Source organism: Balaenoptera acutorostrata, chromosome 6 (assembly GCF_949987535.1).
Source record: "Balaenoptera acutorostrata chromosome 6, mBalAcu1.1, whole genome shotgun sequence".
NCBI classification, from domain to species: Eukaryota; Metazoa; Chordata; class Mammalia; order Artiodactyla; family Balaenopteridae; genus Balaenoptera; species Balaenoptera acutorostrata.
In genome coordinates this window covers 108,177,120-108,190,701 of record NC_080069.1, presented here as the reverse complement: position 1 = coordinate 108,190,701, position 13,582 = coordinate 108,177,120, and the positions used below count along the sequence as shown (strand labels likewise).

The 13,582-nt window shown below is 38.8% G+C and overlaps 1 protein-coding gene across 3 annotated transcripts in view; it reads left to right on the top strand.

The window, feature by feature from the left end:
* Nucleotides 1-13,582, top strand: part of ASTN2 (astrotactin 2) — a 913,616-nt gene that overhangs the window by 372,302 nt on the left and 527,732 nt on the right. For all 3 annotated transcript variants that reach the window (XM_057548646.1, XM_057548645.1, XM_028165454.2), the window contains one exon: nucleotides 6,956-7,102. In XM_057548646.1, coding sequence (XP_057404629.1) covers nucleotides 6,956-7,102 — 147 coding nt within the window. The remainder of the gene's footprint in view (nucleotides 1-6,955; nucleotides 7,103-13,582) is intronic.

Genomic DNA, 13,582 nt, shown 5'->3' with positions numbered 1-13,582 from the left:
TTAAGTTTCATTAGGTCCCATTTGTTTATTTTGTTTTTATTTCCATTTCTCTAGGAGGTGAGTCAACAAGGGTCTTGTTGTGATTTATGTCATGGAGTGTTCTGCCTATGCTTTCCTCTAAGAGTTTTATAATGTCTGGCCTTACATTTAGGTCTTTAATTCATTTTAAGTTTATTTTTGTGTATGGTGTTAGGGAGTGTTCTAATCTCATTCTTTTACATGTAGCTGTCCAGTTTTCCCAGCACCACTTATTGAAGAGGCTGTCTTTTCTCCATTGTATATTCTTGCCTCCTTTATCAAAGATAAGGTGACCATATATGCGTGGGTTAACCTCTGGGCTTTCTATCCTGTTCCGTTGATCTATATTTCTGTTTTTGTGCCAGTACCATACTGTCTTGATTACTTTAGCTTTGTAGTATAGTTTGAAGTGAAGGAACCTGATTCCTCCAGCTCCATTTTTCTTTCTCAAGATTGCTTTGGCTAACTGAGGTCTTTTGTGTTTCCATACAACTTTTGAAAATTTTTGTTCCAGTTCTGTGAAAAATGCCATTGGTAGTTTGATAGGAATTGCATTGAATCAGTAGATTGCTTTGGGTGTATAGTCCTTTTCACAGTGTTGATTCTTCCAATCCAAGAACATGGTATATCTCTCCATCTGTTGGTATCATCTTTAATTTCTTTCATCAGTGTCTTATAGTTTTCTGCATACAGGTCTTTTTTCTCCCTACGTAGGTTTATTCCTAGGTATTTTATTCTTTTTGTTGCAGTGGTAAATGGGATTGTTTCCTTAATTTCTCTTTCAGATTTTTCATCATTAGTGTATGGGAATGCAAGAGATTTCTGTGCATTAATTTTGTATCCTGCTACTTTACCAAATTCATTGATTAGCTCTAGCAGTTTTCTGGTAGAATCTTTAGGATTCTGTGTATAATATGATGTCATCTGCAAACACTGACAGTTTTACTTCTTCTTTTCTGATTTGGATTCCTTTTATTTCTTTTTCTTCTCTGATTGGTGTGGCTAAAACTTCCAAAACTATGTAGAATAATAGTGGTGAGAGTGGACAACCTTGTCTTGTTCCTGATCTTAGTGGAAATGGTTTCAGTTTTTCACCTTTGAGAACAGTGTTGGCTGTTGGTTTGTCATATATGGCCTTTATTATGTTGAGGTAGGTTCTCTCTATGCCTACTTTCTGGAGGGTTTTTATCATAAATGTGTGTTGAATTTTTTCAAAAGCTTTTTCTGCATCTACTGAGATTATCATATGGTTTTTATCCTTCAGTTTGTTAATATGCTGTATCACATTGATTGCTTTGCGTACATTGAAGAATTCTTGCATACCTGGGATAAACCCCACTTGATCATGGTGTATGATCCTTTTCATGTGCTGCTGGATTCTGTTTGCTAGTATTTTGTTGAGGATTTTTGCATCTATGTTCATCAGTGATATTGACCTGTAGTTTCCTTTTTTTGTGACATCTTTGTCTGGTTTTGGTATCAGGGTGATGCTGGCCTCATAGAATGAGTTTGGGAGTGTTCCTCCCTCTGTTATATTTGGAAGAGTTTCAGAAGGATAGGTGTTAGCTCTTCTCTAAATGTTTGATAGGACTTACCTGTGAAGCTGTCTGGTCCTGGGCTTTTGTTTGTTGGAAAGTTTTTAATCACAGTTTCAATTTCATTACTTGTGATTGGTCTGTTTATATTTTCTATTTCTTCCTGATTCAGCCTTAGAAGGTTGTGCTTTTCTAAGAATTTGTCCATTTCTTCCAGGTTGTCCATATAGTTGTTGGCATATAGTTGCTTGTAGTAATGTCTCATGATCCTTTGTATATCTACAGTGTCAGTTGTTACTTCTCCGTTTTCATTTCTAATTCTATTGAATTGACTCTTCTCCCTTTTTTTTCTTGATGATTCTGGCTAATGGTTTATCAATTTTGTTTATCTTCTCAAAGAACAAGCGTTTAGTTTTATTGATCTTTACTATTGTTTCCTTCATTTCTTTTTCATTTATTTCTGATCTGATCTTTATGATTTCTTTCCCTCTGCTAAGTTCGGGGTTCTTTTGTTCTTCTTTCTCTAATTGCTTTAGGTGTAACCTTAGGTTGTTTACTTGAGATGTTTCTTGTTTCTTGAGGTAGGATTGTATTGCTATAAATTTTCCCTTAGAACTGCTTTTGCTGCATCCTGTAGGTTTTGGGTTGTGGTGTTTTCATTGTCATTTGTTTCTAGGTATTTTTTGAGTTCCTCTTTGATTTCTTCAGTGATCTCTTGGTTTTTTAGTAGTGTATTGTTTAGCCTCTGTGTGTTTGTATTTTTTACAGATTTTTTCCTGTAATTGATATCTAGTCTCATAGCGTTGTGGTCAGAAAAATACTTGGTACGATTTCAACTTTCTTAAATTTACCAAGGCTTGATTTCTGACCCAAGATGTGATCTGTCCTGGAGAATGTTCCATGAGCACTTGAGAAGAAAGTGTATTCTGTTGTTTTTGGACGGAATGTCCTATAAGTATCAATTAAATCCATCTTGTTTAATGTATCATTTAAAGCTTGTGTTTACTGTTTATTTTCATTTTGGATGATCTGTCCATTGGTGAAAGTGGGGTGTTAAAGTCCCTTACTATTATTGTGTACTGTTGATTTCCCCTTTTATGGCTGTTAGCATTTGCCTTATGTATTGAGGTGCTCCTATGTTGGGTGCATAACTATTTACAATTGTTATATCTTCTTCTTGGATTGATCCCTTGATCATTATGTCGTGTCCTCCTTGTCTTTTGTAACATTCTTTATTTTAAAGTCTATTTTATCTGATATGAGTACTGCTTCTCCAGCTTTCTTTTGATTTCCATTTGCATGGAATATCTTTTTCCATCCCCTCACTTTCAGTCTGTATGTGTCCCTAGGTCTGAAGTGGGTCTCTTGTAGACAGCATATATATGGGTCTTGTTTTTGTATCCATTCAGCAAGCCTGTGTCTTTTGGTTGGAGCATTTAATCCATTCATGTTTAAGGTAATTATCGATATGTATGTTCCTATGACCATTTTCTTAACTGTTTTGGGTTTGTTTTTGTAGGTCCTTTTCTCCTCTTGTGTTTCCCACTTAGAGAAGTTCCTTTAGCATTTGTTGTAGAGCTGGTTTGGTGGTGCTGAATTCTCTTAGCTTTTGCTTGTCTATAAAGGTTTTAATTTCTCTGTTGAATCTGAATGAGATCCTTGCTGGGTAGAGTAATCTTGGTTGTAGGTTTTCCCTTTCATCACTTTAAATATATCCTGCCACTCCCTTCTGGCTTGCAGAGTTTCTGCTGAAAGATCAGCTGTTAACCTTATGGGGATTCACTTGTATGTTATTTGTTGCTTTTCCCTTGCTGCTTTTAATTTTTTTTATTTAATTTTTGATAGTTTGATTAGTATGTGTCTTGGCATGTTTCTCCTTGGATTTATCCTGTATGGGACTCTCTGTGCTTCCTTGACTTGACTATTTCCTTTCCCATATTAGTGAAGTTTTCAACTATAATCTCTTCAAATATTTTCTCAGTCCTTTTTTTTTTTTTCTCTTCTTCTTGTGGGACCCCTATAATTTGAATGTTGGTGTGTTTAATGTTGTCCCAGAGGTCTCTGAGACTGTCCTCAATTCTTTTCATTCCTTTTTCTCTATTCTTCTCTGTGATAGTTATTTCCACAATTTTATCTTCCAGGTCACTTATCCATTCTTCTGCCTCAGTTATTGTGCTATTGATTCCTACCAGAGAATTTTTAATTTCATTTATTGTCTTGTTTATCATTGTTTGTTTGCTCTTTAGTTCTTCTAGGTCCTTGTTAGACATTTCTTGTATTTTCTCCATTCTATTTCCACGATTTTGGATCATCTTTACTATCATTACTCTGAATTCTTTTGCAGGTAGACTGCCTATTTCCTCTTCATTTGTTTGGTCTGGTGGGTTTTTACCTTGCTCCTTCATCTGTTGTGTATTTCTCTCTCTTCTCATTTTTCTTAACTTACTGTGCTTGGCGTCTCCTTTTCGAAACCGGCAGGTTCGTAGTTCCTGTTGTTTTTGGTGTTTGGCCCCAGTGGCTAAGGTTGGCTCAGTGGGTTGTGTAGGTTTCCTGGTGGAGGGGACTGGATCCTGTGTTTTGATGGATGAGGCTCGACCTTGTCTTTCTGGTGGTCAGGTCCACGTCTGGTGGTGTGTTTCGGGGTGTCTGTGACCTTATTATGATTTTAGGCAGCCCCTCTGCTAATGGGTGGGGTTGTGTTCCTGTCTTGCTAGTTGTTTGGCATAGGATGTCCAGCACTGTAGCTTGCTGGTCATTGAGTGGAGCTGTGTCTTAGCTTTGAGATGGAGATCTCTGGGAAAACTTTCGCAGTTTGATATTATGGGCTGGGAGGTCTCTGGTTGACCAATGTCCTCAATTTGGCTCACCCACCTCAGAGACTCAGGCCTGACACCCGGCTGGAGCACCAAGACCGTGTCAGCCACACGGCCAGACAAAGTTCAACCAAAGTTGTGATACTTATTTCCCTTGTAGGAGTCCACATGATATTAAGAGGCACCGTGGGAGGAGTATATTAATAGCTACCATGTCTTGGGTCTTGCGATTGCCTTTTCCCTCAGTGACATCACCTCCCGGCAGGTCCTGAGGAGACCAGGCTCCTGTGAGAGAGAACTGGACCCCACAGTTTCCCAAAGCTGAAGCCCCAGTGGGTCCTGAGGAGACCCAGCTTCCGTTAGTGTGGACTCGACCCCGGGTTGTCCTGAAGCCCGGGCCATCAGCATGGACTCAGCCCTGCGTGTTCCAGAAGCCAAAGACCCAGTGGGTCCTGAGGAGACGGGCCTCTTGGCAGCTGTCCACAAAGCCCCTATTCTTAAATTAAGCAATTTCAAGGTTCTGAGCAATGAACCTGGCAGGAGAGACATAAAGATGGTAAAGATGGGATCCCTTCCCTCAAGCAGCTCACTGATTATTAAGAAAAATAGATATTCATACAAAAATCTGAAAGTGGACTGTCAGGGGCTCCTGTTCCATTAGGGTCCATTTATCTGGGAGTGTTGGTTATCTGTGGTTGGCATGATTTTTGATAGTTCAGTGCCTGTGTCTGGTTGCTAATATAATTATCATCACTTCTGGAAGATATGATGCATTTACTGAGATGCTACCACATTCCTGACACTGTGGTAGGCATCGTGATACAGTGGTGACCAGAAGACGCAGTGCCTGCCCTGAAGGAATTTACCATCAAGTTACTAGGTTCTAGTGTTTGAATAAGATATTTTAGGAAGCATAACAAATGTAGGCAGTCTTTCTCCCTAGAGGGAGAGGGATTTACACTTATGATTAATCTCAGTGAGTGATGGGAAACAAGGAAACAAGTGGATTTCTATGCAAAAGAAATAGCTCCTATGCTAATATTAACATGATGAAGAGCACTCACTTTGGCATCACTGCAGTGATGCAGCCCTGCCAGCTCCTGGGCTGGGTAGCAGAGAGCAGCAAGGAGGTATGAATGTAGGGACCCACTGTGAAGGCCTCAGATGCCAGACTAATCAGTGTGGACCACATCCTGTGGCCAGTTGCTCTATAACAGCTCAAGGGGTTCCACCAGGGAGTGAGATGGGAAGATGTGCCTACACCTCCCTCATCTCACAAGCAAACAGACAATAGAAGAGATGAGGGGTAAGAGGTGAAAATGCTAAGGACATAGAGTACATAGGACTGCATGCTTTTTAGTTGCTGTAAAGGAGGAAGACAGAAGACTGAAAGTTGACATCTAGGTTTCTGGCCAGTTTAAATGGCAGTGCTTTCAATACTTAGGGGAGCCCAGGAGAAGGAAGAGGAAGAGGCTTTAAGGAGATGATAATGCGTCCAGTTTTGAACATTGTTGTTTTGTCATACTCATGGGATATTCAGAGACAGATGTCCGGGAGGTTTGGGCATAAAGGTTTGTTCCAAATAAGAGCAGAGTGGGTAATAGAAATTTGGGAAGCATTGTTCTAGACATGTTAATCAAAGCCTTGAAATTAGATGTGAATATAAAGCCAAATAATGAGACCCGTTGGGGGCTCAGGATGTAGTCCTTAGAATTTCTTTGCTGGCCCAGCACTCTCCTTGCCAGGCAGATCCAATCTACTCATTGTACTGTGACCGTGAAATTGTCTTTAATTTTCCCAGGCAAAACTCCCCTCCTCATCTCGTGCCCTCTCTACTAGCTCTTAGCACAACTTGCCTTGGATTCTAATTAGCTGTGAATAAGCCTGCCTTTGCCCCCTAGCCTGTAAGCTCCTGCAGAGCAAGAACTATTCTTATTCTGCTCTATGTGTGTCTCACCTAGTAGGTCATCAGTAGATGCTTGGGAAATTAACTTGAACTGATCGGCCTCTAAGTCTGTGAAACCCTTCTAGATGACAGACATTGTATATACACTATGCCACACGATCATCACAGCCACCTGTGAGCTCTCTATTATTATCCTCATCATGCACATAAGAAAACTGAGGTTCAGAAATTGAAATAGGTCACACAGCCAATGAGGACTGAAACCCAAATTTGAACCCAGGATGGTCAAACTCCGAAGCCCATGCTCCTTTCCCTAGGCCCTGTGAATTCAACAACACAGTATCTTCTCGGTTGCTTCTAAAGTGAGTAGAAAGTTTAGTATCATCTAAATATTATCAAAAATGACCAGCCTAATTGAGAGGGGAAGAGTAAGAATTGCCACAATTTTGAGGAAGTTTGTTTCTTTTCATCTATACCAAAAGGGTTAATAAGCCCATTTTTCAGAGAGTTAAACAAAGACCCAACAAGGGGACCACTGAGCTGTCGCTACAAGCACAGAGGTTGGAAAATGTGGTTTCTTTTTCCAGCTTCTCATTTGGAAAACAACAATTCCCAAATTCCATGCTATTCCTGTTTCCTCACCCCATGGACTTACGCATCTTTGTGTGTGTTTATGTTACTAGGTTTGCTGAAAAGCCCAGTGAACAAGACGGCCCTGATGCTGATCGCTGTGAGCTCCTGCATCCTGGCCATGGTGTGTGGCAGTCAGATGTCCTGTCCACTCACTGTGAAGGTGACTCTGCACGTGCCCGAGCACTTCATTGCAGACGGTAAGAGCTGAGCGTCGGAGATGCCCCTCACCTACTCGGCACCTTGCACCCCTGTGTGCTCCAATGTTCCCCATGCGTGGCCCAGCCTCAGAATTATATTACTAAAAAAGAGAGAGAGCATCCAAAGACCTTAAAAGAGGTCTTTATCTTTGAAAATCCTGGATTATTTGAATGGAACTAAAGACTGCTTTTATTCCATGGGCAAGGGTAAGGTTTGTTAATAAAGAAAGAATTCAAATGTGCTTTCAGAAAGATTGAGCTACTTCAGAGAACCTACTGTTTTCTTATCATGCTTGTGCATCCTATGCCTAACTAAAAATACCGCCCTGCCCCTCAAAATAGTCTTTCCTATTTTAAAAATACGACAAAGAAGACTGTATGAGCTTTGTTGGAACTTCCTAAGTGTCCTGGATTATACTCATATCTCATTCTCTGTAAATGTCCTTTACAAGCATGTTATATCCTACCATTTACTCCTCACCCAATTAGTTTGAATTAATGAGACACTGTAGTCGCTATACTCATTCGCAAAGCATGGTCCAAGAAACTGATTAAGGTGCTTGATATCTATTGCTAAAGTGCCCTCCAGAAAATTGTTCCAGTTTATATACTCCAGCAGAATGTGATGTGTTTCCCCAAATGCTTGGCATTATTATTTATTTATTTTTACAATTTACATATATTATAACTTTTCCTTTACATACATTACAAAAAATTATATTTCTCTATAACAGAAATGTATCCATTTGGGGGAAGAATTTTTTTTTTATTATTGAAGTGTAGTTGATTTACAATGTTGTGTTAATTTCTGCTGTGCAGCAAAGTGATTTGGTTATACATATATATACATTTTTGTATTCTTTTCCATTATGGTTTATCTTAGGATATTGACTATAGTTTACTGTGATATATGGTAGGACCCGGTTGTTTATCCAGTCTATATATAATAGCTTACATCTGCTAATCCCAACCTCCCCCTCCATCCCTCCCCTCCCCCCTCCCCCTTGGCAACCACCCATCTGTTCTCTATGTCCATGAGTCTGTTTATGTTTTGTAGATAGGTTCATTTGTGCCATATTTCAGAGTCCACATATAAGTGATAGCATATGATATTTGTCTTTCTCTTTCTGACTTACTTCACTTAGTATGATCATCTCTAGTTGCATCCATGTTGCTACAAATGGCATTATTTCCTTCTTTTTTATGGCTGAGTAGTATTCCATTGTATATATGTACCACATCTTCTTTTTTATTATTAATTTTTATTGGAGTATAGTTGATTTACAAAGCTCTGTTAGTTTCAGGTGTACAGCAAAGTGAATACATATATACATTATATATATATATATATATATATATATATATATATATATACATACACACACACACATACTCATTCTTTTTTCAGATTCTTTTCACATATAGGTTATTACAGAATATTGAGTAGAATTCCGTGTGTTATACAGTGAGTCCTTATTAGTATTATTATTTTTAAATGTATTGAAAGTTATCATAATTATAATAAAGAAGAAATATTATGTATGCAGCTTAATGAATTTTTACAAGAGTTCACCCAGATCAAACATAAAACATTTCCAGCACCTTCAGCTTCCTTATGCCCCCTCCCAGTGAATCCCATCCCAGGGATAACTACCCTTCTAGCACCATATTAGTACCATTATTATTTTTAAAAATCTTTTTCCCATTAGATATATATCAGATGTTTTTGAGATCCTTTATATTTGTCAGCCATATTTTAATGCAACTCGGTTTTATCTCTAATTTTTTAAGTTACAGTGTTCACAACTTAGCACCAATCCCTTCAGTATGTTCTGTGCAGAGTGGAACTTTCACCTCCTTTCTCTCCTAGACTTATACTAAAGCATCCTGTGTTTACTCCTACTTCACCATAGTGAACTAGCCCCTACTTTAAATTTTTTTTTTTAATTTTTTTTTATTGAGGTATAGTTGATATGCCATATTATATAAGTTTCAGGTGTACAACATATTTTGCACAATTTTTAAAGACTATATTCCATTTATAGTTCTTATAAAATACTGGCTATGTTTCCTGTGTCATACTATATATCCTTGTAGCTTATTTATTTTATATGTAGTAGTTTAATCCCCTACCCGAGTCTTGCCCGTCCCACCTTCCCTTTCCCCTCTGGTAAACACAAGTTTGTTCTCTATATCTGTGAGTCTATTTCTTTTCTGTTATGATCACTAGCTAATTTTATATTTTATTTTTTATTTCTATTTTTCAACTGAACTGCAAGTAAGTTTAGTATTTCTCATCTTATATGCACTCAGTTGATTTTTTGACCAAAGCAGAAGACTTTTGGTTCATCCCTATCAAATCGTATGTGCACATAAGACAGGAAAATATGGGAATATGAAATGGCAGAGGCATAGCAGAAGTAGAAGGAACAAAATTTACTGAAGCAGCTAGGCACATAGGCTCGTGGAGCTTGGGACTGGAAAAATGACCAGAACCTGAGTGTGGCTGGAACATGGGATGGGAGAGTAAGAGTGATGAAAACCAATAGGGCAAATTTTGACCATTGTTGGAGGCATGTGAACTTACCTTTTATCACCACCAGTCACTATTCATTAATTGTAGAATATTAGGTCTTAGAGACATCACATTTTCAACATTTATTTTCATGCATGTAGAAATGGAGCTCCTAAGAGGCTAAGTAACTTGCTCAGGGTCATGATAAATAGTTTCATGGCTGAGATCAGAGACTATAGAATAATACAAACAAAATTCAAATACTTGCCCTATTACCTGCCGCTTCTGTAGCCAAGTGAATTATTTACCTCTCTGAGTCTCAATCTCTGCATCTATAAAATGGGAATGATAATAACACCTATCTCATAGGATTATTGTAAAGCCTACAATTCCATATTTATCAGATTTTTAGATAGCATGTAGGTGGGAAATAGCAAAATCAAAGGATTACCCAAGAAAACTGTAAAACTACTGTGGTGGCTTCAGAGGATAGACAAAAATGTGGTAAATTAAAAGGTGCCCTTTCCCGATAATTCTTCTTCTGATCTCTGTCATAAACTTAAAGCTTTATAACTACATGTAGACTTGTCTGTTTCTGCTTCTAGACTGGAATGTCTGTGAGGCAAGGGTATCCCTGATGACAAACGTACCACATGGCCTGTGATGGATGCTCAATAAATATGTGTTGAATGAATGAACAGAGCCTAAATTAAAGCAGAATTATGAAAAGTTCTGTGGGATTCTTCTACCAGATGTCTAAGCAGAAAGGAGAGACCGAGTGAAGGAACACTAAGGCAGAGAATGCATAGAAGTCAAAAAAATTGGACATAACCATGGAATGTACAAGATTAGAGACACAATTTGGCAAACATGGCACACACCGTTAGGAGGACCTAACCCAAAGTGTGTCAGTCTCGAGGCATAATGGAACCCTCTTTCCCTACATGCTATAATATCCTTGTAAGGAATGTACCCTCTGAAATGGGACATGTTTGTGTAAGTCTCATTTTTTTCATCTGTAAAATGGGGATTATTTTGAAAAGATTGAATGACATAATATGTATAAAGTACCAACAGAGGATCTAAAACACTGGGATTGCTTAATAAATAACAGCTGTTATTACTCTTATTCCTAAAATGATCCATAAAGGAAGAGACATCAGAAGCTGGACTATAGTCAGACAAGAAGGTATAAGAAATTATATAGATGAGAGTAGCTATTCTCAGGAAAATGGAACAGGGAGTCCATTATATGCCCCCCAACCCCTGGCCCATGGAAGTCTTGTAATGTCTTCCCAGTGGAAGACATTAACACTTGAAGGTCCTCCATCTTCTGGGGATCTTCAGGAATCCAGAAAGCAACCAGCGCTTGAAATCAGGTGGACAGCTGTCTAATAGTTCTAGGCAAGCAGACCTGCCACAGCACAATCCAGTGCCTCTTGTGGGTGGATAATCTCTGTGCATTGCTCATTCCGTTCTCCCAACAGGTCTCCAAAGTGATCTTTATTATCCCTATTTGACAGATAAAGAAACCAGGACTTGAAAAGCAGTAGAGTCTTGCTTTCCATGGGGGGTGGAACATGATCTGACAAAGAAAATATCATATGGGTTGGACTTAGTGGGGCCTCTAGCTCTGATTTCTGGAGATATGAGAGTGTTATGCAGGGAGGCAAGAGGGGAAATGATGATGATGGTGCCTATTTTCTTGAACCCTTATCATCACTTGGCGTTAATATTTATAAATGCATTGAGATATAGAATAAAGAAAGAATGCAGATTGCATGTGTGTAATTAAATTATTTTTTTACATATATTATACAGCCAGATCAAAATATAGACCCCCACCCAAGGCCACTGGCTGAGTTATAAACAGCAGTACCATCATAATGAGGCTTATCAGGATGAGAGAAACCCCTGTCAAACGGGAGAGGATCCATTGAGACAAGGCCACCCAAGGACCATGGCCAAGGCAGCTCTCACCTTTCTTACCTTCCCCCGTGAAGCTTAAGCTGCCAAGCTGCCAGCCCTTTCTTAGTAGACAGAGCTCTCAGCCAACCTTGTACGTTGGGCTGTCTGTGGTGCTGAAGTATTGGAGATGGCTGAGTAATGGGTTTGGTCTTCAGGAAGAAAATGAATTTTGCACTTGTGTTACAGCATAGTTGTACTTGATGCTTGCTGCCCATTACAAGAAAAAGGTCAGCATGATAAAGTACTTGTCCAGAGCTCAGCTGGTAAGAACAATAAATACTAACAGAGTCGCCTTCCAAGCCCTTGGCAAATATCGTCTCTTCCTTTGTCTGTGCCTTCTCAAGGCCACTGGTGGCTTTTTGCTCTGCTAAGCACATAGTGAAGGGATGGACTAGGTTTGTGTCCAAATTTACTGAATTTGGCACTTGTTTTTCATCTGAGGTCTATAAGTGATCTTCATTTGTGTTATCTGGGCTCATGATCCCCAGAACTAGTGAATCACATTTTCTAGGAGTAGAGCCCAAGTATTAATATTCTCAACAAGAACTTGAGGTGATCCCTTAACAGAAGTTTGAGAGCTGCATCAGTATCTCTTTAAGTGTTACTTTCTTTTCATCTAACAGATTAACAACTCCTTGAGACCTCTTGGAGCCCTGATAAGGGGCTTTGGTTTCTTCCATCTTAGACTTGATCAATGCTGTATTAATGGAGCTGCCTTATGGTACAATTCCAGTGATTGCCCATAACACTGAATACCATGTGAATGGTCCAATATGAGTTTTATAACAAGGCAGCTCTCATCACATGGATTTGGGCTTCACCCAAATTGCCCTACAGGTAGCATTATTGATGAATGGTTATTGGTTAACATTAAAAGCTCATATGAGTTGAGATGTTAGTTTCTTCATCCCTCGAGGCTCCCAGTGTATAATATGTCAGGATATATTCACCAAATATCCTGGCCCTATAGTAAGCCAGTAGAAGAGACAACTTTTAAAGGAATAAGCTGTCTAGATTAAATGGGTGAAATGGTTCCACTCCAGTGTAGATAGATAACACTATACCTAGAGTTCTCTGTTCCATTTTGTTCTGGTAGTTGTGCTTTAAGAAGCACAGAAGGTCAATGATATATTGGAAGGCATCCAAAATAAAGGAATTGCAGCCAAGAGATTGGAAAAACATTGTCAATACCTAATAACCCCTTAAGGAAAGGGTGGAGGAGAATCATTCTATAAGAAGAGTTGAAGGAACTTAGACAAAAAGTGAGCTTAGAATTATTGAGCATATCTGATATGAATGTGGCAGTGTTCAAAACGCTTTACATGGAGTTACTAATATAATTCTCATATCAGAACTCTGAGGCAGGATTTAGCATCCTCTTTTTGCATAAATGGAAGGTAGTTTTTGGATATGTTAAGTGATTTGGCCAGATTAACACACGGAAGTGAAGCAAGGTATGAAAGCCCAAGTCTACCTAAACCTCTCATCCAAGTTTTTTCCATGTCCCATGCTTCCACAAAAATGACCATGATAATTATGATTTGTCTTGAAAAGGGAGCAGGCTTGTTCTGGAAGTCCCCAGGAAACAAAATTAGAGCTATATGGGTGATGAGGGTGGTCAGAGATGGGAGAAGATTGAGTCTTAATCTGGAAATGTCTTCACTTTCTAAGCTTTAGTCTCATCTATAAAGTGGGGGATTATAGCAGTACATATCTCCTAGAGCTATTGTGAAGAATAAATGAAATAATGCTCATAAGGCTTTTAGCTCAGTACCTGAGACCTAGTAATGGCTCAATAAATCATATACATGTTAGTAGTTGTGATAATACTTTGTTAATATTGGAAGGGGGTCACTGTAAGGTAATGAGTTCCCCACCAAAGGGAATTTCCTGAAAATAGATGACCACATTTCTATGAAGCCATAGAAGAAAAGTGAAGAAATGTGTTTGGCTAGGGTACAAAATATTTTGAATCAGAACCATTTTATCAGACTATA